The sequence below is a fragment of the Sabethes cyaneus genome, chromosome 3, assembly GCF_943734655.1.
Source record: "Sabethes cyaneus chromosome 3, idSabCyanKW18_F2, whole genome shotgun sequence".
Lineage (NCBI taxonomy): Eukaryota > Metazoa > Arthropoda > Insecta > Diptera > Culicidae > Sabethes > Sabethes cyaneus.
Genome location: NC_071355.1, coordinates 200,196,208 through 200,223,164, shown reverse-complemented (window position 1 = coordinate 200,223,164; position 26,957 = coordinate 200,196,208). Strand labels below are relative to the sequence as shown.

Genomic DNA, 26,957 nt, shown 5'->3' with positions numbered 1-26,957 from the left:
TATTATTCATCCGGTTGATTGTGTTTCCATACAAGCATTTATCTCTTAACGCTTGATGCTTCGACGCAATAATGCCAAATAAGATAACCATTACCAACATACACACCGCGCGGGTTTTATTCCAAATTACGTCACCAACTTCTACCAACGTGTTTTTCTGAACTCAATTTTGATGCGCTATGTTAATAGGTCTAGTGTTTCAAATTACGGGTACACAATAACGATGCGTGACTTAAATGATTTTTAAATTACTACATCGAGATTTTTTCTACTCACATTAGCTATTGGAGATTTCTCTTTCCGTTGTTGCAGTCACCCCCAAAACACAGAACTCTTCTTGGACACTGTTCCCACAAGCTTTCACCAAAAATACGTTCCCAATCACATCACGAACCTCATTCAGAATGAAAATAATATTATATTTTTCTCGAACTTAAGCTGCTTTGCAGCTTTCTTTCCCTTTTCTGCTCTGATACTGATATATGGGTGCGGTAGAACTCCGCTCTAATATCTCGACTTTCGTAACATCATCGTTGGTTGGTGCTGCGATTCATTGACTTTTTGGCTGTGTTCTCTTGCCCGCGACGGATGTTTTCTTCGTTCGCGATCTCTGGAAGTGTGTTTTCTTTTTGGGGGCCGTCCCTTCCGAACCGTATCACCCGCCGCCCCCTTTACCACACCACTTGTTGCTTTGGACTTCTACTGCGACGTCAAGGAATTATCAATCCCATTCACACATCCACGTTGCGTCGTAGCGAATGCTATAAAATCACGAAGAACATAGGGGAAGACGGGGTAAGACGGCCACCCTAAGCGAATAAATTGCTAGCATATAATGTGTACGAAAATTCATATTTTCTTGTTCCACACATGGAAAAGCATTCATTTATCTACCATTAAAAATTATGTAAAGAATAAATTAGTTTATTTTTCCGTGATTTTTCATCAATTTTCGAAACGTCTAAAAATTACTCGTTCACAACCAGGCGGGGTAAGAAGGACCACCAAAGGGGTAAGACGGACCATGGCGGAGTAAGGCGGATTGTGGCAGATTTGAAGGTTTCTTTGAGTTGTAAACACAATTTCAATATTATTAACTAAGTAAGAACAAGTTCTTAAGGGGTTTTTAGGTACATGCTAAAAGAAGGTATAGTTTAATTTAGACACCTGCTAAAAGAAGGAACTTAACTACTAGTTCAATTTTGAAAATAAGAGTAGACGTTATTTTACTCCACTGGTTTTTATTTACTCTTTTCTTGGCGTTATTTTTGTTGATTTGTCAGCGGGACGTTTACTCTTCGAATACCATTAACTTTAGGTGAAGGTAAAGAAGGCAACGTTAAGTGAATTGGAATCATCGAATTTTGATTCCATTAGATCCAAATTTACATTGATTGTGTTTTTCGAATGGCACTTGTTGGCTTCTTTTGACGTGGGAGGCTCTGTGTTAGACAGGATGATCTCAGATTCAGGGATAATTTTTATTACAGGTGTACACTATTTCGAAAAAGACACTGATGAAGCCTGCAAGTCGTAAACGAAATGCGTATCTGTCAGAATAATAAAATAGTTAGTCAAATTTAACAGGAAAAAGGTTGGTTTTTCATTCAATATTTTTAAAATCTATTAAGACACTAAACAGAAGAACTTTAGGCAGTTATGAGCACTATGACGTATGGCCCTTTTACCCCGTGAAAAATGGCCCGTCTTACCCCTAGTTAACAATTTACATTATTTTGCTTTTATCTCTCAATCCGTACTATTTTATATACATTTTCCGCCACACGCAGAACAAGAATTGCCCAATTAAAGTCAGTGGTAAAAGAAACGTCAAAATACTTAGTTTTTTTTTGCTGAAAAACCTTAAATTTGTTGCTGCTGAAATTATATCGCATGAAGACACTGCGAACGAAAAGTTTGTTTTGATTCTAGTTTTGACGTTGGATACGGCCGAGTGCTACAGGTTGTCTCGAAAGTGTTTAGATAGGCTAATAAACAAAACATACTGGGGCATGTGTAGAAAATTTAAGGATTTCTTGACGAAATCGATGTGGTCCCTCTTACCCCGCCGGGCCTTCTTACCCCTTGTTCCCCTACAGCACTCGACAATGGCTAAGTGGCGCGCACTGGCAGCTTAAAATCTCGACACAAGCAACAAGCACATCCACTACCGAACTTCAATCAAATCGCAATACTCGGAATGATTGTGTGTCACACGGAATTTCACTAAACTGCACCCGTACGGAAAGCGTTTAAGTAAACAATAATTACACTATGCACTTAATTTCGAACTACTCGCGGGGCGATTTTATGGCGACAAACATATCGTACACACACTTGTGGAATTCACGGGGTGCGATCGTTCTGATTCTTCATTCGGCGGTTCACAGTGTATGGGAAAAGGCAGCATGGATAGCGCAAATGCTAAAACACGTCCACACCGGTTCACGTTTCACTCGGAACTGAACGGAATAACACACTCTTGCGTTGCGGCGACTGCCGTACCGATTGTTGCTGCAACATGTAGATGTTTTTATCCACGATACCACGACTACGGCCGTGCCCCACCGCACCGTACTGCCAGTGGCAGTGGTAAAGGGCGGCGCGGCGGCGTGATTCTAGTTATAGTATGTATGCAAGCATGCATGCGACAGTTAAAGGCAGCGCGCGTTCATTCGAAACGCGCGTACGAGTGAACGCAAACTAAAAACCATTTTAATTGTAGTATTATTCGAAATCACTACGGGCTGTAATTATCAGCATGTAGAACTATGTAGAGTGAATTTAACTGAATATATAGGTAATCTAGAACCTCAATTACATTAGGCGAATTTGCTGGCTGCTAGTTAGCGAGTTGATTGTAAACTCGCCCAGTGTCAGTGTGTCCACTAGACTAGCCAGTCAGCAAGTAGAAAATCAACTTGTAAACTCGCTTGCTAACAGCCGGCAAACTCGCCATGTGTGATTTAAGCTTAAGCAAAATATACCTATTTGTAACGTATTTTATACATAGTCGGTGTTAAATCAGACTGAACCAAATCGCAGAATTCAAAAAAATAGTAAATGACAACCAACGATCAAGAATTTTCCAAGTTACATTTTACTCTAATTAGATTACATAAATGTTACAAACATCCAAAGGTATGATTTGATTTCGAACGATTAATAGCATACAGAGCAGCACACTTTGAAAAAAAAAAACAAAGTGAATGTAATCGAGCAAAAAAACATGGATTTTAAGAATTTTTATTTAAGGTTTAAACGTGCAAACCGAATCTATTCTTGCTTATAATATATACGTTATTATTTTCTATGCAAAAATATACGAAAAAAGACAAAAACGAAGGAAAATTTTTTTGGACGATTTTCGGAAATTCCATTGTTCGAATTTCCATTTCTGTTTCGTGCTAGAAGCGTTAATTCAACTCGGAGACCCATTTTTTGAGTTTTTCAGACTGTAAAGCCCACAGATAATTGATTTTATAAAAAGAAACTTGACTCATATCCTACAAATTATTTTTTTTGCCCCCCGATTTTTCAAGCCAATTTCCAAGGGGGGGGGGGGGTGACAAAAACTTTAAATATGATTTGCAATGGCCTAAGGTAAATTATTAAAAATAATTTGTGGACATATTGTACATAGTTCATTCCATTTTGGTTGGTCTCCTGAAGCTTCAGCCAACTTCCAAAAAAATTGGGCTCAGCTCAGCTGCCGTCGTTAGACAGGACTCTGAAACCTTAACAGATAGAAGAATGCCAACTTAGCCCACTGTTTAGTGGATGGCTTGTTGAATGAACTACTTGTATGATAGATTGCATTCAACTTCTGTGGTGTGAACGGACTCCAGCCGAGCATTGCTTGACAGCGGTACCGATTCAAGTTGGGGATGTATGAACCATGCGTTGCGGTAGAATCTAGAATGAAATTTGAATCACCGACGAACCGAACGAACCGACATGACATCCCATACATTTTCCTTAAAAAACTTGTGTCCGAAAATTTGAATCAAAATACTTTAAACAGTAACACCATCTCCACAATGGATCGCTATTTATCTTGAAAAAGTAGAGAACAAGTTTGGCAGAATGTCATTCACTAACTAGGTATGTGTGACCGACACGAAAAAATAAAAACACATTAGGAGCACAAGTGAATGCATAATGCCCTTTGTAAAAATTACCTTATCCTTTTTTGCAATACACAAAAAACTACCGGGTTATTTTCGATATTCATAGAGATTGCCGTTGAAACAAACTGAATTTTGCATAAATCTCTCTCCCGTACTTTTGTAAATCTCTCTGCTGTTTAAGAGGAAACCGAAAATGGCTCAAAGATGGCTGGATAAATGGCTACCGTTCGATGCATGTATTGTTTTGTGCCTTAAAATGCATCTGTATTGGCAGAGCACGTAATCAGTGCTTTCCGAGCTGTTATAATTTTCTAAAACTTCCATTTATCGACCCGCTATATATCAACAAACACTTAGCAAAACATAATTGCTAATGGAAAACAAATTGAACGGATCATATAGATCATTACGTGTCATAAAACGTATAATCTGGAATTAGTTAATAGATATTTGGTTGCGCACATATTTCGTTGCACTAGCGCTTTCCGAAAAAACAACACCACGGTCTCAAAGTTTCGCCACATCAATGAGCTTTCAAAGAGCTTTCTGCTTTTACCGCATTGATAAGCTCAGAAAAAGTAAACAAGCTGACCAGCAATCAAAAACTCGCCTTCAATGCAAACGGATTAATTAGCCATCCTATTGATTCTATGCATTATTAAATTGCTGCTGCAAATCTTAGATGAATCGGAATGTCTTGATAAAGAAAATAAACCATATTTCGGGATGTTCGCAGTCGGTGCGGTTGGTTGCGGATCAGCTGTGTTTATGTTTGCAAGCTCTGCCATTTGACATATATTACCAATACTAATGCAACATTCAAATAAACGTTCAGGTTTTTAACGAACACATGAGATGTACAGTACAGTGTTTGTCGCTCTAACACAATAACGTTAGCCACTTTCGGTGTTGCCTTAACATAAGCAATCGCTCGCTTGTAAGCAAGTGGTTGTTTGCATGAAAGATCTTGTGAGTCAAAAATGAAACGCTCGTGTCATGTCAGTTCGTCAGTGGTACAATTGCAATCATTCCAAATACAAGAGAAACGCGATCCCTTTTACTGATTTGGATCCCCTCTTGTTGGAACTCCCAACACTGATTTTTTTTATGTCAAGGTACATGTGTGCCAAGTTTGATGAAGAACCGTCCAGGTGTTTCGGAGTTATGTTAGGTATGGGCTCCCAATCAGCTCTGCCTTCTTTCGTGGTCAGTTATTCATCTGTTTGCTCTTTGAAAATTCCTATAACGGAAGAGAAACAACCTCTCCCATTGGTAGTGACCAGCACCCTTTTTGTCTACCCCCAGTGCTCGTTCCCTTATGTCAAGGAACATTTGGTAGAAAGCGGCCAAAGCGTCAAAGCGTACTGAAAATTAGTCTTAAACCTCGTACTCCATGAAATTTAGTAACTTTTTAGAAACAAAAAGCTTTGAAGTAAGTGTTTCTCAAGGCGTTTTTATCGAATTTCTCCTAAAAAGGTGTGATAAAATTGATTGCTTTTGATCACCAATTTAAAGCTCTGCTAACTTTCTACATTACGTTATTTGACATAAAATGCCTATCTCTTTTAGTTTCGCTGCATTTTAATTTTAAATGTATCGTGTTATGTGTTATGTGTACCGCGTGTGACGAACACAGTCTGACACATATGAAAAACAACAACAGCAACAATAATGTTTTTCATAAATTGAGGGTTCGCCTCCTCTTTTACTTGCATAATCTTGGACAACTCAAGCCGCTTAGGTTTTTTCGCAACAGTTCTTGAACCTGTAGTGTGGAAAGTATGCATTTTTACCTGGCTCAGCCCACATCTCCAGGATGACATGGGGCTATGCCGCAATTTGCCTTGTGATTGTCTTGAGCCGCTAAATTTCATGGTCAATCGCTGACGCCACTTGCTGATGATGCGTCCCTCGAAGCCTCGTTGAAAACAACGTTCCTTCTCGGAATGGACGGAACGTTTTCGTAGACGTCCTTGAATTAAAATGTGTAACAAAACGAACACTTTTGGATTTGTGTTTACTTTCTTGCATTAGGTAGCCGACAATCAGAAAATCTACAATCATACTCTTGCTGGGTTGCCGTTGCTACACCATTATGGAAGTCATAACCAAATTAAATGTCCACGAGTCCTTCCGAAGAATATATTTTAATTCTGCGTTTTAGAAACGTCCCATAGAAAACGGAGAAATCAGTTTTATTATTGTTTTCCATATGCGTCTAACTGTGTCCCTCGCACGCGGTGATCTAGTATGCTATGCATGATGTATGTGTTCGTGCAGTTTTTAAATACTAATTCTATCACCCAGAATTATAGGTTTGAAATTAAACTGCAACGAAACTAAACGAGATAGGTGTTTCACGTCAAAGAACGAATTGTAGAACGGTACTAAAGCTTTAAATTGGTAAAAAAAAGCAATCAGTATTATCAACTCATTTTAGGAGAAACTCGTTAAAAATGCCTTAAGAAACACCTATTTCAAAGGTTTTTACTTCTAAAAAGTTACTATAAATTTGATGAAGTAGGAGAGCAATTCGAAATTTTCTCAGCTTTTCGAATGAAAGTAACAGAATTGAGCTAGTTAGCATTGTTTTTTGTACTAGACTATTTCACTTGGTTGTAGACTTCTGACTCATTGACTTTTGTTTTCATTCCTTTTAATTTTGTGACATTTGTGCTTTGATTTTTTGTTTTTGACGTACGTTTTCTTTATAATTTTAACTTCTGAGTTTTAACATTTATTTTTGACTTTTAGCTTTTCACTCAGCTTTTTCTGAGTTTTAAAGTCAAAAACTTTTGATTTTTGTCGAATATTGTTTAATTTTCGTCCTGTGGCTTTTAATGTTGGCTTCTGGTTTTTGACGTTCGTTTTTTATATATATTTTACATTCTGAATTTTATCTTTTGAAAGTCTAAATCATGCGCTTAACATTTCAATTAAAACTTTATATTTTGGTTTTTGACTTTTTCTTTTGATTTTTGACTTTTGACTGTTTGCTTCTGAATCTTGAATTTTTACGTTTATCCGTCAACTATAATTTCGATTTCAGTGTTTTTGACTTTTGACTTTAAAGTATAATTTTAATACCGATTTTAAGTTCAGTTTTAATTACAATTTGCTGGTCACATTTGCTTGCAAACATTTGCATATTTACTGGCCAACGCTGGTGCTAGACCAGCGTTGTTGCATGTCGAATTTCGGCTGGGAAAGGCTGTAAGAGTCAATAGGATCGTAGCACTAGCTACGCAGTTGTCCTGTACTGTAACAGCTGACTGCAAAGTCTGTTCAAAAACACAGAATACAGGGGAACTTCGATATAACGTACCCCCGATACAACGTCACTCGATATAATGGTATAACGTACGTACAATTTCATTTTGAATTTCTAAAACAACTTTCATGATAAACCATTTAATGAATGTATAAATAAATACACAAATAAATAAATAAATAATGCGACATCCAAAGTGATAATTAGAATTTTAGCGGCACTATCTTCAGTTCTAGTTTCATATATGCTGATTGAATGCAAAATCAGTTATTAAGTGATCCATTTGACACTTTTCAGCAGCAATTATCCAATCAATTTACTTCTACCTGTCAGTTTCTGACTAGACACTAACGCGGAAATATTTTCCACTGTTTCTGATTATCAAACTCAACCGCAATTGGTAAGTATAGATTCAAAGAATCAACAAACTGGATCGTCATGTTGGCAGGGATTAGCAAACGGAGAAGGGGATTTTCTTTCCAGACTACGAACTACGAGTACAACCGAGCCGTTTCAGACATATCGTGTATTGTATGAGGTAACAATTCATATTCTTTTTAACACCCGCCAGCCACAGTTTATTAGGTACACATAGCTATTATTTTAATTGATTCCATCAGACGTAACCTGCACGACGATCACTTTGTGACTTCGAACCTGACTCGGAAGCAACTTCTGCCCTGTTGTGTAAAGAGACAAATACGATAGAATAGAATTAATATGCAATTTGCCGTTCGTATAAGTATCGATAGAATATTTCCTAGAAAAGAAAACTCCAGAATAAAATTATAAACCCAACCTACCGTGTCGTGTTGAATCTCGGTTTCAACGTCAATCGTTCCCTGTGCCAGTGCGAGGAACTGTGCAAACGGCGCAATATTGATCGTCTGTGACGGATCGGTGCACAGAGTTCCCTGCAAAAGTGAATTAAATATAACCTAGATCCATAAGATAGAATGATAATTTTTTCCTACCCCCTCGACCGGACACTTCTCCGGCAGATTGAACGTCCGTAGCATCGGACCGATCGTGGCGTCCTGGTTGCCGATCGCTAGCTGGTCGCACAGGTCCAAACTACCCTGCAGCATCAACATACCATCCTTGCGGACCTTGTACTTCGCGACGGCCGTCTTGAACGATTTGAACTGCACGCACCCGCGGGACTTGATGTCGCAGTTCTTCGTCAGCACCACCGTGTAGTTTTCGTTGGCCGTGATGACCGCATCCGAGCCGGCACAGTTCTGAATCTTTCGCACCTTGACCTTGTAACCGCCATTCTGGAAGTGGGTAGGGAAAAACCGCGCATACAAGTGGTTCATTAATTATCTTTTTTCAAAGGCACTGAGTTTGAGGTGGATTCTTGAAATTACACATATCATCCTGTGCCTGTGGGTTCAATGGTTAGGCTAAAGGTATGTGTTTCAGGTGGAAATGGAAGTTAGAAAGATGAAGAGAGTCAGTCTTTTTGGCAGTTTAGTCTGGCAATCTCGTTCAATGAATTGTCATCATTTCTGCAAGTACGCTTGTATGCAATATGAGCCCCAAGTAGCAAAAGTGCTGTTAAATATCAATCAATATGATGTCCACTCATACACTTTAATACTGATGTTTGTTAAAGCTGATCCGAAACACACGTCTTGTCTGTCAAAATAATATGCATATATAAAAAGAATTTAGTCATTCAGGCCCACTGAGCAACATTTACTGCAGAGCCTTGGGTTATCAACCTCTTTAACCAACCTTCTTTATCGACAGACTTCAAAGCCGGACATTATACCGGATACCGGATACTTGTTAGACCAACATCGTAGCTCGAAGCTAATTGACTGCAACGACGATAAAATGTTAAAAAACTTTGAAAATGATTTGCAATGGCCTAACTATGAAATGAAAATTTGATAGACAAAGTTTCAATTTTATCTCACAGTAAAGTAGAAAACAACTTCTCCCATTGCTACGCCAGATAAAAAAAGCTGATAGCATTAAAATATTCGTCGTGATTGTATAACATTTCGCGGAAAGCCAATTCTTGGTTGACCATAACGTGGAAAATACCATTTCGCGGGTGTGATTCTTTCCTTAATCGCTGTCGCTCGTTCGGACCCAACTGTATGAAAGTAATATAGGTCAGTAGACCTAGGAAAACAAATAAACCTAGAGAGAGATGATTTCTGCGGGGGAGCTGGCTAAGTTTCCGAGTCTATAGGACACATACAGACAGACAGAAATTCATATTTATATATATAGACTGGGACTTTGGAAACAGCATTGTCAATAAAGGTTAAATGTAACTTCGGACCCTCTGGGATGATCTTATGGCATTGACCACAAGCCAAGCGGTAACAGGTCAAGCTTAGCTTAAGAGGAAACAGAAAGTATCTAACGTTTTTGTTTAGTGCGTCAAACACTGTACTGTACATCTCATGTGTTCGTTAAAAACTTAAACGTTTATTTGAATGTTGCATTAGTATTGGTAATACATGTCAAATGGCGGAGCTTGTAAACGTAAACACAGCTGATCCGCAGCAAACTACCGATTACGAATACATATCCCGAAACATGGGTTGTTTTCTTTGCCAAGGCATTCCGATTCATTCAAAATTCGGAGCACCAGTTGAGTAATGCACAGGAACAACATTAATGTTCGTAAATTAAATCCGCTTACATTGAAGGCTAGTTTTTTATTCCTAACCCCTCTAAGGTCTACATCATTTTTAGCACAGCAAAATTCACTAAAATGGCCGTAACTTTTTTATCTTTCATTATTTTTTCACCAAATTTGGGAATTTTGCCGAAAAAAGGGGGGCTCTGTAGCCGCAAGGTTACCGAGTCTGCTTTGACAAGCGAATGGTCGTGGGTTCGAATCTTAGTAGAATCAGGCCATTCGATGTCAAAATGACTTTAGCATGGGTTTATTCTCTGGCCCCTCATCACCCTTCCTTCATGCTGAGTTGTACATTATCCCGAAGACGCTTCTTATGGTTAGTATACTGGTATGAGGACCTAATGAGGTAATGGTTTTGAACCTCAGGAGGACTCACCAGTGCTAACTATAACGAGGCGAAACAGGTTTGGTATAGTAGGACATGCATCGAAGCATAGGTAAAACCCTCAACACATAAGCACGCATAAAAAAAAATATAAGCTTATCGTTTACTCAATAACGATAAAGTACAGAAATGCAGTGCAGAATACAGCATACACCCGGGCAACATTACAATAGATCAATAATGTTGTGGTCAAAGTGATAAGCCCATACAAAAAAAAAATGAATGGCCATATGTCATATGGTCCCGGAGTTATTCCGGAGTTTCTTGGGGGACCGAGATATGGCTTTTTTAGATAAAGTTGCCAAATATCTAAAATTTGTTTGAAATCTGTTGATTTTTGTAAACATATTATCGACTGTGGACATATCAGTTACTTTGCCGCAGTTAGGAGCCATGGTGCGCGCCATCCGGATCCGGGGGGACACTGTAAACCCGGAACCGGTTCCCATAAAGGGACGTTTCAGCATCAGTAAAGTATGTCGTGTCGCATATCAAAAAACATCAGCACTTGACAAAATAGCAATTGGTGATCATCTCATGTCTCTCAGAGGCCATATGGCCCAAATTCCCAAATTTGGTGAAAAATATTGAAAAATAAAAAAGTTATGGCCATTTTAGTGAATTTTGCGGTGCTAAAAATGATGTAGACCTTAGAGGAGTTAATCAGCTTTTCGTTTGTTTACTTCACTCTAAGTTTATTGATGTGGCGAAAGTTGAAAGCTCTGTAAAAGTTCATTGATGTGGAGAAACTTTGATACCGTGTTGCTATTTTTTCGGCAATCGCTAGTGTAACGGAATATGAGCGTAACTAAGTATTTGTTGACTGATTCCAGATTACACATTGATCGATTTTTTGAACACGTTATTATTTTTTGATCGTTATAATCAGGTAAATTCATTTTCAACTAGCAGTTCTATTGTTGATATATAGCGAATCGATAAATGGAATGACAATTTTTAGGAAATTATAACAGCATTGGAAGCAAAAGCGTGCTCTGCCAATACAGATGTATTTTTAAGACGCAGAACAATACATGCATCAAATGGTAGCCATTTCCGAGGCGCTTTTGGTTTCCCCTTAAGCGCCTTATTTTACTCTTTGAAAATAGATCAAATACACCAGCTACCCAAAAACAGATAATTGTAAAAACAGGCCATTGTAAATCATTTTAAAAGTTTTTGTCACCCCCCCCCCCCCCCTTGGAAATTAGCTTCAAAAATCGGGGGGCAAAAAAATAATTTGTAGGACATGAGTTGAATTTTTTTTATAAAATCTATTGTCTGTGGGCTCTACAGCCTGAAAAACGCTTCTAGCATGAAATAGAAATGGAAATTCAAACAGCGGAATTTCCGAAAATCGGCCAAAAAAATTTTCTTTCGTTTTTGTTTTTTTGCCTTTCTACTATATAAATATATAGTAGGGTAAGGAACGAGTTCAGCAGTGTCACCTATTTTAATCAGTTGAAAATAAATGAGCCAAAAATGCACTTTTTTATTCATATTTTCAAAATCTTTTGATAGGATCATCTTCACAAATCTTTTAACCATACATTTGATTCACACAAACACAATTTACTGGGTTTCCGACAAGAAATATGATGAATTAAAAATTGTTGTCCAAAAACGTACATTTTTCAGCTGCTGAAGGCAATCGCCACCTCGCTACTAACGAATCCATCACAGCACTGCTTTACAACCACTCTAAAAGTCAAGCACCCAGTTGTCACATACCATATTATTCACTCTCTTTTTTTCTATTATCTAAGGCTTTGTCACTAGCCGAAAGTTTTATTATTTTATAACAAAACTGAAAACAAATTCTAAATTGACGGAACCTGTTCACCAGTAGCAGCAGCTGCAGCACAACTGATAAACTATCGTGTTGCCAAGACACTGTTTCGGTTCTGGAAATAAGAATTATAGGTTTGAAATTAACTGAAACCTCCAATGGTGAAAACGTGGTTCAATACTTTCAAGAGAAATGTATGTTCATAATTAATTTTTCTTTATTAAAAACAACAGAAAAGACAGCTTTTTCAATAATTTTCGAAGATTTTCTCAGTGATTTAATGAAGCAACGATGTGTTTCAATGTTATTTGCTTTGACAACACTGTTCTGAGTCGGACCGTGCGTACTGCTATGTTTACCTATTTTGTTCTCCTACCATCCTTATGAACAGCGAGTGAGACGTCAAACTCGCAGTTTCCCATAAGAACACTAGAGAATAAAAGAGACGACGAATACCGTTTGCCGAACGGTGCGGAGTGTATGCCCCGATAAACAATTTAGACAGATGGCATTTCACGCATCTGTGCCGATACGCTATGCCGATTACGCATCAGATGCCGATTAGTAGGTCGCGGATAGGAATGCGAACTTACTGAATAGGGAGAATAGTTCGAGGGATTTTTTACAGGGACGTAAAAAAAATCAGATTTCAGGATTGCTTAAAAAAGCACCTTGAGAGTGAAAATATGTTCGGTCTGATTAAAATTAGTTCCACCGCTCCAACTTTTAAAGCGGAAAATCAAAAGTTTAGCACAACAATAGTGTCTTCCAATGATAACAGCTAGAAGAGCTAAAGATAGCAAGAAGATTGGTATGTTGATATCCCCCACTTAGTCAACCCATCGCTTGTAATAAGGTAAAACAATCAGTGACCCGCTTAGACTGCCTCAAACCGGTTCTTTACCCTATAAGGGTATAGAAATCACTTGGAAAACTGGAAATGGAAAGAAGGTCCTGCGGGCCGAATGTCATATACCGTTCGACTCAGTTTCGAAAACTGAGCGTTTTCTGTGTGTGTGTGTGTGTGTGTGTGTGTGTGTGTGTGTGTGTGTGTGTGTGTGTGTGTGTGTGTGTGTGTGTGTGTGTGTGTGTGTGTGTGTGTGTGTGTGTGTGTGTGTGTGTGTGTGTGTGTGTGTGTGTGTGTGTGTGTGTGTGTGTGTGTGTGTGTGTGTGTGTGTGTGTGTGTGTGTGTGTGTGTGTGTGTGTGTGTGTGTGTGTGTGTGTGTGTGTGTGTGTGTGTGTGTGTGTGTGTGTGTGTGTGTGTGTGTGTGTGTGTGTGTGTGTGTGTGTGTGTGTGTGTGTGTGTGTGTGTGTGTGTGTGTGTGTGTGTGTGTGTGTGTGTGTGTGTGTGTGTGTGTGTGTGTGTGTGTGTGTGTGTGTGTGTGTGTGTGTGTGTGTGTGTGTGTGTGTGTGTGTGTGTGTGTGTGTGTGTGTGTGTGTGTGTGTGTGTGTGTGTGTGTGTGTGTGTGTGTGTGTGTGTGTGTGTGTGTGTGTGTGTGTGTGTGTGTGTGTGTGTGTGTGTGTGTGTGTGTGTGTGTGTGTGTGTGTGTGTGTGTGTGTGTGTGTGTGTGTGTGTGTGTGTGTGTGTGTGTGTGTGTGTGTGTGTGTGTGTGTGTGTGTGTGTATGCAACGCTTTCAATCTCACTCACTTTTCTCGGAGATGGCTGGACCGATTTTAATGTTCTTAGTGTCAAATGAAAGGTCTAGCTGTCCCATTGGTCGCTATTGAATTTCATACTGATCGGACTTTTAGTTCAAAAGTTATGTATAAAAATACGAAAAATATGGGACTCCATTATCATGCGATGCGCTGACGTACGACAACTACGGGTAGTTTTAACATGGGTAGTGCGTTGAGAAAAAACGACGATTGTCAGTAGCGGTCATTGCCATCAGAAAAATATTAATCCATTAATACAGTTGAATCATGATTCTTACATTTAGTATATTCAGTTGAGTTTGGCTGCCCGTGAACGCAACTGCATCATATGGTTAGGCATGTCACAACGGCAACAGTGCGAAAAATGTTATTTAGATATGACAACATTTGAATTCCCATGCATTTGCTTCTTGACGCGCACCAACAGGAAAGTCCCATTATAAACAAAGATAATTCTCCGCTATGATTGAAAATTTAACGACTTTTAATTGTCTTGAGGCCTCTGAGTTGCTGTATGTATGTATGTATGTATGTATGTATATATGTATATATGTATGTATGTATGTATGTATGTATGTATGTATGTATGTATGTATATATGTATGTATGTATGTATGTATGTATGTATGTATGTATGTATGTATGTATATATGTATGTATGTCTTTATGGATGTATGGATGTATGAATGTGTGTGTATGGAATGACAGTTTGCAATTTTTAAATTTGCATTGAAATTCAAGAAAAGTGAGAAACATGTCAATGGTCTGAAGTTTTTGAAGCCTCTTAATGGAATACGAAATTTGGAATTAAAGAAAAGAAAAAACTTTTACCAACTAAATTCCACTATTCAATATTTATTCGCGGTAGATACGTATATTATTTCAAAGCGTAAATAAGACGCTGATGAAGCCTGCACGTCGTAGGCGAACTACGTATCTGTTGCAGATAAATATTAAATAATGGGATTTAATCGAAAAGCTTTTTCTTTTCTTTAATTTCAGATTTCAATTGTCATTTTGTTCACTTGCTGTTACTCACAATTGTACAAGAAAAGCAAAAAGCGAAGAAAAGCAGCTAATTTAAGCATGTAGGTATAGTGGTGTATAGGATTAAAAATACTAGTGAATTTATTTTTTTCAATAGTTAAATAGTGCATTTTTATAAACAATTGAAATTGTTTCAAAGCTGGGACTTTTTATGCCCGCCCAGTTAGCTTCGGGGTACGATGCTGGCCTAACAAGCCAGTCGTCGTATGTTCGAATCTCGGCTGAGAGGTGCTACTATATAGAGTCAGTCGGATCGTTGCACTAGCCTCGCAATTGTTCTGTACTCTAATAACCGGCTGCGAAGTCTGTCAATGAAGAAGGGTTAAGTTCTCAACAGGACGTTTATACCCATGGCTTTGCATCTTACTTTTTTGTCTCGATTTTTTTTATGTTAAAAAATCGTTGGTTTTTCTCAATAAAGCATGCAATATTTGGAAATGGAGAAATGAAACTTCATGTTACTATGAGTAAGGAGTGAAGTGAGCGGGTATAATCAATCGATGCTCTAACCGACGGGCAGCTTTTTGAAGACGCCGTCTTTGAGCATGAGCATGAGCATGAGCATGAACCCTTTTGAAGACGCCGCCTTTGATGCTATTAAGTGTGATGTGTCGTTGAAGTGCGCGCGCTCGTACGGTCATCTGCATTAACGTGCGCGCTTGGATATAAAAATTCATGTCTTCTAGAGTGTCTACACGAGCTATCGAATTTCAACGAAAAAATTGAAAGTAGTTTGAACCACAGCTGAAAATATCAAATGGTTACTCCGAGTGAGCAGCGGATTCTCTTCGTCATATTCAAAAGTGGTAGAAAAATCCAAATGCTTCTCATTGATGGTAAACAGCTCTGAATTGCACAGTAAACCGTATCCTAACTGATCAGAACATTCAAGGAGCATCAAAAGTATAGCCTACAAGCTCATTGCCCAAAAAAACTTAATATTAACACAATGACAAATGTATGCAATGATTAACAGAAACCGTGCAGCAAGTGTTTGACTATCGGTTCGTCCAGCTAAAATGTTTGTGCAGAACACTATATCAGCTACCTATCTAGCCTACAATGAATCGTGTCCATTTTCGCTGAAAATAACTATTTTCAGTACTATTTTTTTATCCACTGGGGACTCCCAATCTTGATTAACACCATGCGAAACATCTTGTTTCATGTATCAAATCATCAGGAAAAATAAAATATCTTAGTCGCACAATCACGACAAAATTGCCACCAATTTGCTTAGATTACAGATAAATTTGCAAATATGTATCTTTTAGTTAGCGAACCGTGTTTCTTTTGTCTTCTTCTTCAAACGAAATGATATATGTAAACAAACCACTGTTGAACGTGAGCGTAAAATCTTCTAATCTAGAGTTAAAAACGTTGGTCGTGTTAATGGTCATTCTGACATTTTATGGTAAAAAATCTGCTGTCGGTTTACTATCATTAGATTTCACGAATATAGCATACTTGTACACACTGCTAAAACATATCACAAACAATCGGCTCAAGCGATTCAAACTCGATCGATTGGAATATTTGGAATGATTTTGCGAAAAACTGCAAGCTCACGCTGACCGATCGTAACGTTCTTCACGTGTTCTACCCGTCGTTCCAGTGAAAGTGAATATAAACTGACAAGCCTTCACCCGGGCATCCCCGAATTGTTCGGTACTTACGCATGCAATAACAACTCCAATCACAGTCACCAGCAGGAAAACTTTTCCCAACAGCAAAGAATTTTTTCCGAACATTCTGACTACAGACTATTTGAAATCTTTTTTGAGCAGTTAAGAACTAAACTAAACTAAAACTTCAGGCGCACAGCTAGCGAAATTCGATCCAGTCCGCTTGACAGCTTCCGGAAAACTAAAATCCATCGCGATGAACTTGAACTTCAACAGGTACACACCTGTGCTGTGTCTAGCCGTGCTCAAGCCGGAACGGCCAGAACAGAACGCGAACGGTCGTGATGATATGATGATAGTGAGGGGTGTGATGATATCAGTTTCGACGCCGAACACGAACGCAGTTCTCCCACCACCATCGCAATGCGATTCTCACGATAGTGGCCGGTAATTTTTCCGCACATTCAGGTTACCCCTAAATTGAAAAAAAAAACATAACGACGGTGATTCGCGATGGGTCTATTCATATCATATTGTAGGTTTTTTTTTGCTCTCATAGTTTAATCTCAACCGTCCGGTTTAGATTTCCCCTTCGATCATACATAATTACCAATACCTATAGTGGGATCAATAGGAAGTTCGAACTTCTGCCGGTATTTTTGAACACGCGAGGATTGTTCGAGAGATAATATTTGGGGATGGGGCTCCTTTTTCCCTTTCCACTTGGTGGATGAGCGTCGCAGCGCTGGTTAAGGCGAAGCGTCCGTGATCGTCGATACACCACAGATCATTAGTGACTGCCGACAACAATCCAGGTGATTTTTCGTAGCAACTCACGATCGAGTGACTTTTAGCGGATAATAGGTAATTGTGTGTCGCCAGCAGCGAGACTGACGCCGGTAGGATAGTACCGGCCTGAGAGGGGAAATAATGATAAGTCAACACAACGATCATAAACAAACCTACCAATTGCACGAAGACGAGCGCGATGCTGCTTACTCACGCTTGAACGTGAATGGTTTTTTCAATTCTCGACTCGAACGAATAGCGTCGCCGTTCGATTGTTCGTGAACGGTTTTCCAGGCGGATTTAGCGACGTTAACTGGTTGTGAACAGTTGCGCTTCAGGTGTTTCAGAGTCATTTTCTCTGAGCGGTTGTTAAGGATCGGTGATAAAATATTCCAAGGGCATCATTTCGATAGAGACATAATTATCATTTGTAAACAGTTAGTTTTGCATTGATGAGATTTGCTTTATTTTAGGTAACTTTTGAAGCAAAATATTATCAACAGTTGAAGCACTATCCGCCGGCCAGCTATCCTGCAAAAATGGTTTTCGCATCGAATCCGGTAAGAACAAGACGAAGAGGGGCACAGCGAGTGAAGTGGCAAGACAAGGTGGAGTGAGATATGGCGAGCACTGGGTGCCCGCGGAACTGGAGACCAGTTGCCATGGACCGAAACAGATGGAGAAATTATACTGCGCAGGCCTTGTCGTAAGACATTAGGCCAATTAAGTAAGTTAAGTAAGTGAAGCACTTCACACTTCAAGTGAGATTAATTGAACATGTTGGCACATAATTATTGAGTCAAATTGTGTGTCATCAATACATTACACGTACTTACTTACTTACTTCTAGCAGTATAGAGCCGGAGTGACTCTGGTTGTATCAAGAATTCCTCTCCATTGTAATCGTTCCTGGGCTACTCGTCGCCAATTCGTTGCTCTCTATCCTGGTGCGGTTGGGGTTCTTGACGAGAACTGATTTCACTGCACAGTCGTCCGGCGTCCTTGCGGCATGGCCGGCCCATCGTAGTTTCCCAACTTTCGCCAGGTGTACGATGGGAATCTCTATAAGTAGTTCCTGCAGCCTGTGGTTCACACGTCTACGCCACTCTCCGCTAACTGTTTGTACTCCGCCACAAATAGTCAGCAACACCCTTCGTTCACATACGGCAAGTGCACGTACGTCTTCCGTATGCAAAGTTACAGTCTCAAGTCCGTAGAGGATCGGTCAGATCTTGTACATTGTCAGCTTTGTACGGCGGCGTATGCGCCTTGATCGAAGCGTCTTACGGATGGAAAAGAAGGCTGTACTTCCAGCTTGAATGTGTCGTAGAATTACCTTACTCGTATTTTTGTCGGCGGTGTTGCCTCCGCCTTCCCAAACTTTCTAATAACGATGTCAAGGTCATCTGCGAAGGCTATGAGTTGGCTATTCTTGCTGAATAACGTTCCTCTCGTTTTGATGCCCGCTCGTCGGATCTCACCTTCAATAGCGATGTTGAATAACATACTGGGTAGTCCATCCCAATAAGGCTTAAAAAGATGTGGAAGAAGAAGACATTTGTTAGTATTAGTAGCGAAAAACCAGAAAACGACGTCAAACTACAAAAACAAACCGCGTCGGACAATGGGGTTTGTTTTTGAAGTTTGACGTCACGCTTGATCGTGTTCCACCCACACCATGACGAAATTTTTGCATTGGCACTAACACCACTTAACCAACATTGCCACACCTGTGTATATCACATTGAAGCCATCCCTTTGCCACAACCCTTTGTGCATTTCGAAAGGACTCGAGAGTGCCCACGAAATACGCTCGTACACATCTCTCGCTCCAGGGTAGTTTTGATCAGTCACGTCAGTTTGTCCGGAAAACCATACACATTCATTATCAGCATTCAACTGTGTTGTAAGCTTCCCTAAAAACCACGAAAATGTTATGCGTGGACACGTTGTACTTCCGACATTTCTGGAGGATTTGTCGAAAAGTAAAGGTTTGATCCATAGTAGCACAGGCTCCAGTTAGGCACAGGCTCCAGTTACTGCCCTACGAGTTTTCTAGCTATTCGGAGCTCTCTGCTTCCTTAGTTCCAGTTTTCTTGAAGGTTCTTTGCCGCCTTTCTGCACCTAGGTTCTTGTTATAACCCTTCAGAATGTTACGCAGTTCCATTCTGTATTGCTCCGCAAGATGCTGAAATATTTTGACGAAACATGCACCAGTTGTTAACATATAAACGAAGTTATGTCAAATGGTTCCAGTTCCTACCACAAGAGGCCAGCCCAGGGGCGGACTGGGAGTCAAAGGGCCCACCTTTGGCAAATTAACACAAAAGGCACTCACTCAGGCACTGTCGAGTTTTGAGTATCGGGAGAACGGGCAGCATAGCGGCTCGATGCTCGAAACAAAACAAACTCAGTCGTTATTAGGACCGAGTTACCAGTTTTTAGCGTGTGCGTCATATTATCGGTTCACGGTACTTTAGTTTGGACGCATTTGTCTTCAACCCAATCTTCGCTACTTTGAGTTTTAGTTTGTTCAGCCACCACCACAGATGTTCTATCGACATATCCATTTCGTTGCAGACTAACTAATTACATTTGCTGAAGATTGTACCTGTGTGTTGCTCCTTTCATAACATCCTGTAACGGCATGTTGAACAGCCCACATGAGGGACCATCACGTTGATAAAGTCCCCTGCGAGGTTAGAATGGCCATGATTTTACAGTCGATGGTATCATACGCAACTTTGAAATCAGATTTTAAGTTATAGGGTTAATGACATGCAAAATTGCAACTATCAAATAAGTAAGCTGATTTTATAAATGATAGGATGTCAACAGTTCAATATACATGAGTAGCTTACTGCGTCTACACGTCAGAACAGAACAGTTCATAGTACAGGTGATTCCCGTGCCGAGTTATAGCTATCCCTGGAATTAAACTCTTGAATTCTCCTATAAGAATTCTGCTTCTATAAGCAAGGTATTCTGTGCGAATCCTCTGCAGAACTTCTTCACACGATTCCAATGTGAAGAGTGCCCGAGACTCTGCGCGAATATTTTTGGTTCGTCCTGGTAGAGCTGCGGAAAAAGAACCCACCGTCTAAAAACACCAGTACGAAGAGCGCGTGCTCGCCAGTCCAGAGGAGAGGTTCGCCAGCAACGACGCACGGCTACAAAACGGTCAGGTGCAAGAATTTTTCCATGCCTGTGATGTGTAATGATAGTGCTGGCAACCTGCTTACTGACAAAACGACGATTTCCAGACGCTGTTGAATAGAGAAGTAAACACGAAGATCAGCAGGTATAGGATAAGAATTTTGAGTGACGGCCTGTGGAGCCTCCAACACAGGAGGAGGTCAAAAGAGCAATCAGTGAGCTGAAAAACGGTAAGGTTGCTGTGAAGGATGGTATCCTGGCTGAACTTCTAAAAGCGGAGAGCGAGCAGCTGTACGAAACAATTCGCCACCGCATTGTCAGGAACAGAATATGGGAGGAAAATAAATATCGGAGGGGTGGTTGACTGGCCTCATTTCCCAGAGTAAAAACTATCGAGGCATTACGTTACTCAATTTTGCCTATAAGGTGCTCTCCCTATTCTGTGTTTTAGACTGAGTCCGTTAGCTGAGTTCTTCGTCGGCGAGTATCAAGCTGGTTTTCATGATGGTCGCTTCACGATGGATCAGATATTTACCCTGCGTCTAGTAACTGACGAGTTCCGGGAGTACAACTTGCAGACTCATCATATTTTTATGGATTTCAAGGCGGCATACGATTCAGTCAGACGAAATGAGCATTGACAGTTAACGCGAGGACATGGTTTTCCCACAGAACTAGTTACGTTGATTCGTGTAACGCTGGATGAGTAAAAATTATGAGTCAGAATAGCAGATGAGACCTCACGTGCTTTTTTAGCCCAGGATTGAGTACTGGAGGACCATAATTCATTCGGCACAAAATCGTTAACAGACCGTCGCCACTGAAGTAAACTAAGTATGGAGCTTAAGCCGACAGTTCAATATTTATAAGCTGTCAAATAACTGCGGATGAAATACTAATTCTACTTTTAAATACTCAGAATTCAAGCTGGTAATATTTTCGGAGCTTGGACCCCAACAGCTCAACTTATATGATTTCATGAGTCATGGCGCCCCAGCAATCGAATATTCGTGAGTCGTAGAAAAAGTTTAATTAAAATAGAAATTTTGGTTTAAAGTTCGGGGCCCCAAAAGTCCCGTTTGAAGCTGAATTTTCAATCATCAAATCGTATGATTTCATAAATCATGCGGCCCCAGCTATCAAACATTCGTGAGTCGTAGAACGAGTTTAGCTGAAATAAAAATTTTGGAAATCTCATTTTGTGTAACGACGAAATTATTACTGGGACCCACCGGGCGTTTGCCCGGTTGCCCGGTCGGCCAGTCCGCCCCTGGGCCAGCCGCGTCCGGACTTCATGACTCTAGCAAGTATTTATTAACAAATTTCACGCATGCTTCGTCGTGCACTATTATGCACTGCGAATTTCCAGCATCCGCACAGCTATCACTCTGTGCGCCTGATCGATGCTTCTTGTTTTGGGGATTATTTGGGCTGCTTGTGCTCCTTCACAGATTCACATGTCCTTTTGCGTAATGAACGTTTGATTTCGACTTTCCAACCTTTTTGTTCACATCTTGTACTGAAATCTTCTTCTTTTGCTCAAACGCCTTCATTATACGATTTTCCAAACGAGGGGTGGTAGGACGTTCTTTTAATCCGTTTACGGTTATCCAAAAATGAGTTATCCTTACTGAACACTGTAACAGCGATCTGGAACCCTGTTCCAGATTATTAAAAATAAAAAAATTACCGCAAAAAATATAACACTGCACAGATGGTGCGAGATAAAAGTCACAGCTACAAAAAAGGTTATTGGGACAGCCTTTAGTTGAGTAAACTTCTAAGTCGTTTTTTAAGACATTGTACCGTGAACGTACCATATTCTGCGCAGTTAAGACATTTTCATGATTCTTCCGCTATTCTAAGTATTCTAGATTTAAATTAACAACGTGGATAGCCTCAACGTGTAGTGCTACGGTCTATAATATCTGGTAAAAAATATGGGAATTATAAGTCGACCAACAATTGAGTATATTTTTCGTTTTATAAACTTATCCACGGTGTCTAATTCTGCGCACTTTCTTGCCCATGTTCCTAATTCTGCGCGTGTTTGCTCCTAATTCTACGCACCCAAAAAGTGAAAATAAATACTCCTGCCATGCTGTTTATGTCTATACGCTCAGAGCACACCAAACAATCCGGCATTAGCCATTACCATAATTAAATCCATGATCCGGTCTTCTTGTGCTGTCCGTGTGGCAAAGGAATATTGTTATCATTTTGATTGCCTCATTTTAAATATTTTATTCTCGATAACGTGAAGGGCGAATTGATTCGGGTTTTCTGCATACTGATCATTACACTATAAACTAATACAAAAAATTGTGTTTTCATGTAGAAACCACTTCCCCACTCTCTGGCAGCCCCATGAGGTTGGACATTAAAAAAATAGAAGACATGGTTTCATGGATTGGCGCTCGTAGGTTCGGACCCCGAGACACAGCACATGATGCCAATCAATGCAAGCTAAAGATTCTACTTGAATTTTCGTGCCTCTATACCTCAGCTATTTGGGTGAGGTTGCGTATTCTTTCGCGATTTCTTCGTAGGATACATTACTGCGCAGAATTTGGAACATGAATAAAAAATCTGTGCCCAAATCTGCGTATTATTGCATCGCTTTTTTCTAAGGAAAGCAATGCATGCAATCACTCTTTTTGTCTAAAACATGACTAAAACTAATTATTCTTTCTAATTATGCTGGGTAATTTGATCATTGCAAAGAATTTAGATCATAAATTTGTTAATTTTCTAGAAGGACAATTTTAGCGTTGGTGCTAACGACGATTTTCTGTCATATAAAATGCTTTCAGTTTCACGTTAAATTATTTCGCTCTAAAATATTATGGCCCGTTTGTGAATAATGGCGTAATATTCAACAGACATTTATAAAAAAATAACGCATTGATCATAGTTATGCACAATGTTAAAAAAATACTTATATAAAGAAAAATGCGCAGAATTAGGAGCAGTCACGGTACATTTTGTGAGATGATCATTGCGGCGGGTCGGCTGAAATAAGTTGCTAAAATGGGTAAAATATCCAATAATATATTGGCGTTTGGCGATCCTGCCAAACTGAACCTTTTGTAAAGTTAAAGTTAATGTGGTAATAAAAGAATCTGTAGAGGTGAAGAAAAATAAATTAAATTCAGTTTTGTAACATTAACATAGAGTGGATAATAGCATCGTTATGTTGCCATTATGAAAGTTTGTGTTTTCTTCCGCTGTGCTTTTGAAATCTGCTCAAATCTTGTTATGCAGAAAGATGAAATCAACAGAAAGAATGCAAAAAATAGTCATTAGCTCGTATGAACAAAATAGTCAGTTTTCCTTTTCCCATAAACCTTATGTAAGAAGTAAAGTGAACTATTTTATTCATACGGCCTACTGTTTTGGTTCGATTAAGCCATAGCCAAATAGTGTACCGATTCAGCCAGGGTGTATGTTAAAACGATCCGCAAGAATTTCGTTCGAATACACTCGGTTAATGCTAGTATTACTTATCAATGTGACTAGTTCAAACATTCTACAGAAGCCACCAGACAAAATACGATACGAACTTCTAACTCCTTGAGAAAGATGTTAAATACATCGAAACGTCGGGCATAGAATAAATAAGTGTCGGCTTGTTTTGCCATTTGACTGTCCTGCCGAAAACATAAAGTTTGGAATCATCAACAGTCGATAGCTCCACTTCGATAAATTAATTGCGTAAAAGTAGATACAGTCGGTTTCAAGTCCAATTTTAAGTTCAATTCTTAATTCTTCATTATTATTCCAAGTTGAATATAAAGTACACTTTAGAGTCCAATTTAGGTCCAGTTTCACAAATTTGATTACTGATATTAGCTGTTACTGTTCTGTCTAACTAAAGCAAGGATAATATCTAATTTTTTATTTATTTTTTTTTATTTATTTATTTATTTATTTATTTTGTTCTTTTTTGTGGAGAAGGGAAAAGCCCATTGGAGTTAACCCCTTTCAGGTTTCTTCTCCAACAGGCATAAAACCTCCTCATCTTTTTAGTTTACATTACGTTGGTGTACCTTTTACAATTTGTAATAGTAACCTCCAGTGAGCATTAGCTCTTTTAAGGAGGTATGTTTGCGAACTTATTCGATTAACTCAGCCATCATAGGCATTTTTTCGGTATCAGTTCGATGTTACGTTGTAGGTGGATAGCGGCGTTGAATGATTGGTGGGCAGCGGGTGGCAGTTGACGATTGGTGGTGGCGGTGCGGTGTGGCGGAGCGGTGTGGCGGAGCGGTGTGGCGGAGCGGTGTGGCGGTAGCATCGGAAAATAAAGAAAACGTTGAAGTGTTTCATATTAGTGGCATCACGGAAGATATTGTTGGATCTTGTGTTTCAGCATTTGCTTCACAGCAAGCGTGAATTTTGCAATACTGGAAGCAGTTCTGCAGCTAACTGGGAGTTCATTGTATAATTTACAGCCGATATATGCAAGCTTTTTTCGTCCAAATTCGGTGGTGGGTGTTATTAGTGAGAAAGGACCAGTTTGCCGAGAGGCGCGATTCCTTTGGATTGTTGTAACTGTTGTGTTATGATGCACTGAATTCGTCGCAATTCTGTGCATGTGAACCAAAGTTTGAAGTTCGCATAGAGCTCTAACAGGTAATATGGAATCACTTGCAGAGTATAATGAGATAGTTGGGTGGAAGTATGGCTTTTTTAGTACGGCTTTCAGGCATCTATTTTGGATGGTTTGCAGCTCACGTATGTTGGATCGGCTAGCTCTGCCCCAGTTCACAGTGAGATATTGGAGTCTGGAGTGAATCATCGAAAAATATAACTGTTTCATCCAATTTTGTGGCACAAAAGAAGAAATTTTCCTCAGAATTCCACAGCAAGCTGCCAATTTCTTTTGCAGATTGCGAATATGTGGCAACCAGCTCATGGTGGAATCGATAGTCAGTCCTAGGAAGGTGTATTCGTTGACTTCCTCAATGACATGTCCTCTAATTTGTATAGTATCATGTGATGGGACACGTTTCCTTGGAGAATGTATCACCATAAACTTCGTTTTACCAAGATTCAACGAAAGCATATTCGTTTCGAAATAGCAATTTAATAATTCCAAGTCGTATTTGGCTTGACGTTGAATCAATTCGCATGTACTGGCTCTGTAAAATACTGAAGTATCGTCCGCGAAGAGTCTAACTTTACCGTATAAAGGCAATCTGGAGAGATCGTTAACAAACAAAAGGAACAGAACCGGTCCCAGGTTGCTACCCTGGGGAACACCTGTTGTTATAGTTGTCGTGGAGCTTTTGCATTTTTCGATTGATACATATTGTGATCGATTAGACAAGTAGGTTCTAATTAGTTGTAATGCTGTTCCCCTTATTCCATATGCTTGAATTTTCTCTAGAAGCAACTCGTGGTCAATGGTATCAAAAGCTTTTTTTAGATCAATGAAAACCGCTCCAGCTAAACTGTTGTTGTCTAGTGTGTCGTAGATATCTTCCATTAGATCACAAGTAGCCGATGTCGTACTAGATTGTTGTCTAAATCCATATTGGTGAGCGTAGATTGTTCCAAATTGCCTCATATACGCCGTTATCCTGATTACAATTAATTTTTCTAGGATTTTATTCAGCACTGACAAGGTAGAAATCGGACGATAGTTGGATACATCCTTCGGGTCACCTGATTTAAATATGGGTACTACTCTTGCTATTTTGAGGCTGTCGGGGTATAAACCTGTTTCAATTATCTCGTTGAAAATTTCTGCCAGAAGGGGGGCTAGAACACGGTGGTGCTGCTTTACAAATGAAACTGGAATGCAATCAGGCCCAGATGCTTTCTTTGAGTCTAGCTTACTGATAAGTAGGGTAACTTCATTGGTGTTGGTAGCATTCAAAAATATCGAGGAACGTTGGGATGTCAGTGTACCAAATTTATGGACATTTCGGTCACTATTTATGCTTACTGCCAAACGCTGGCCAACAGTGCAAAAATGTTCATTGAATATATTGCATATGGCAGATAGGTCAGTTGTATCCCTTCCATTTGTACACAGAACTGTAGGCTGGTGACAAGTTTCCCCCTTTCCCAGAATTTCATTAACAAATTTCCAGTTTTTCCTTTGATCGTTTTGGTCTAACAATCGTTGATAATAATCTCGCTTACAATGTGCTTTTTTATTGCGCAGCAGTTTTGATGCGTGTGTCAGTACTCTTTTAAACTGTTCATCGGTTGGGTGTCTTCGGTGGTCTCTAAGTGCTTTATCTTTAATGCGAATGCTTTATCTTTATCTTTATCTTTATCTTTAATGCGGTTTGTGTGTATGTATTGATCAGGTGTGTTAATTTTTCATTCGCAGTCATCGACGGATTAATTTCTGTTATTGCATCTAAGAAAAATTCATTCAATCGACGATGATTAACGATATGCTTTTGGAAGGTCTTTTTTGAAAC

At 39.5% G+C, this 26,957-nt stretch overlaps 2 protein-coding genes across 9 annotated transcripts in view; both read right to left on the bottom strand.

Annotated features, from left to right (window-relative positions):
- The window catches only part of LOC128741541 (vascular endothelial growth factor receptor 1), an 86,867-nt gene extending 84,435 nt beyond the window's left edge, over nt 1-2,432 (bottom strand). Inside the window, exons 1-3 of one of the 8 annotated variants that reach the window (XM_053837430.1) lie at nt 2,083-2,432; nt 871-890; nt 277-761 (exon numbers count right to left, since the gene is read on the bottom strand). The gene's annotated coding sequence lies outside the window, so the exon portion shown is untranslated. Of the gene's footprint in view, nt 1-276; nt 891-1,862; nt 1,883-2,082 lie in introns of those variants that run through there. The other 7 variants (XM_053837428.1, XM_053837427.1, XM_053837429.1 and 4 more) reach the window with 7 other exon arrangements.
- A 5,482-nt stretch (nt 2,433-7,914) lies between these two features.
- On the bottom strand, nt 7,915-16,786 carry LOC128743570 (uncharacterized). The gene is made up of 4 exons (XM_053840171.1): nt 16,624-16,786; nt 8,376-8,678; nt 8,205-8,315; nt 7,915-8,081 (listed from the first exon to the last, which is right to left on the bottom strand). Exons 1-4 carry the CDS (start codon nt 16,696-16,698, stop codon nt 8,040-8,042), a joined length of 531 nt encoding a protein of 176 aa, XP_053696146.1. The 5' UTR covers nt 16,699-16,786; the 3' UTR covers nt 7,915-8,039.
- Between the last annotated feature and the right edge of the window lie 10,171 nt (nt 16,787-26,957).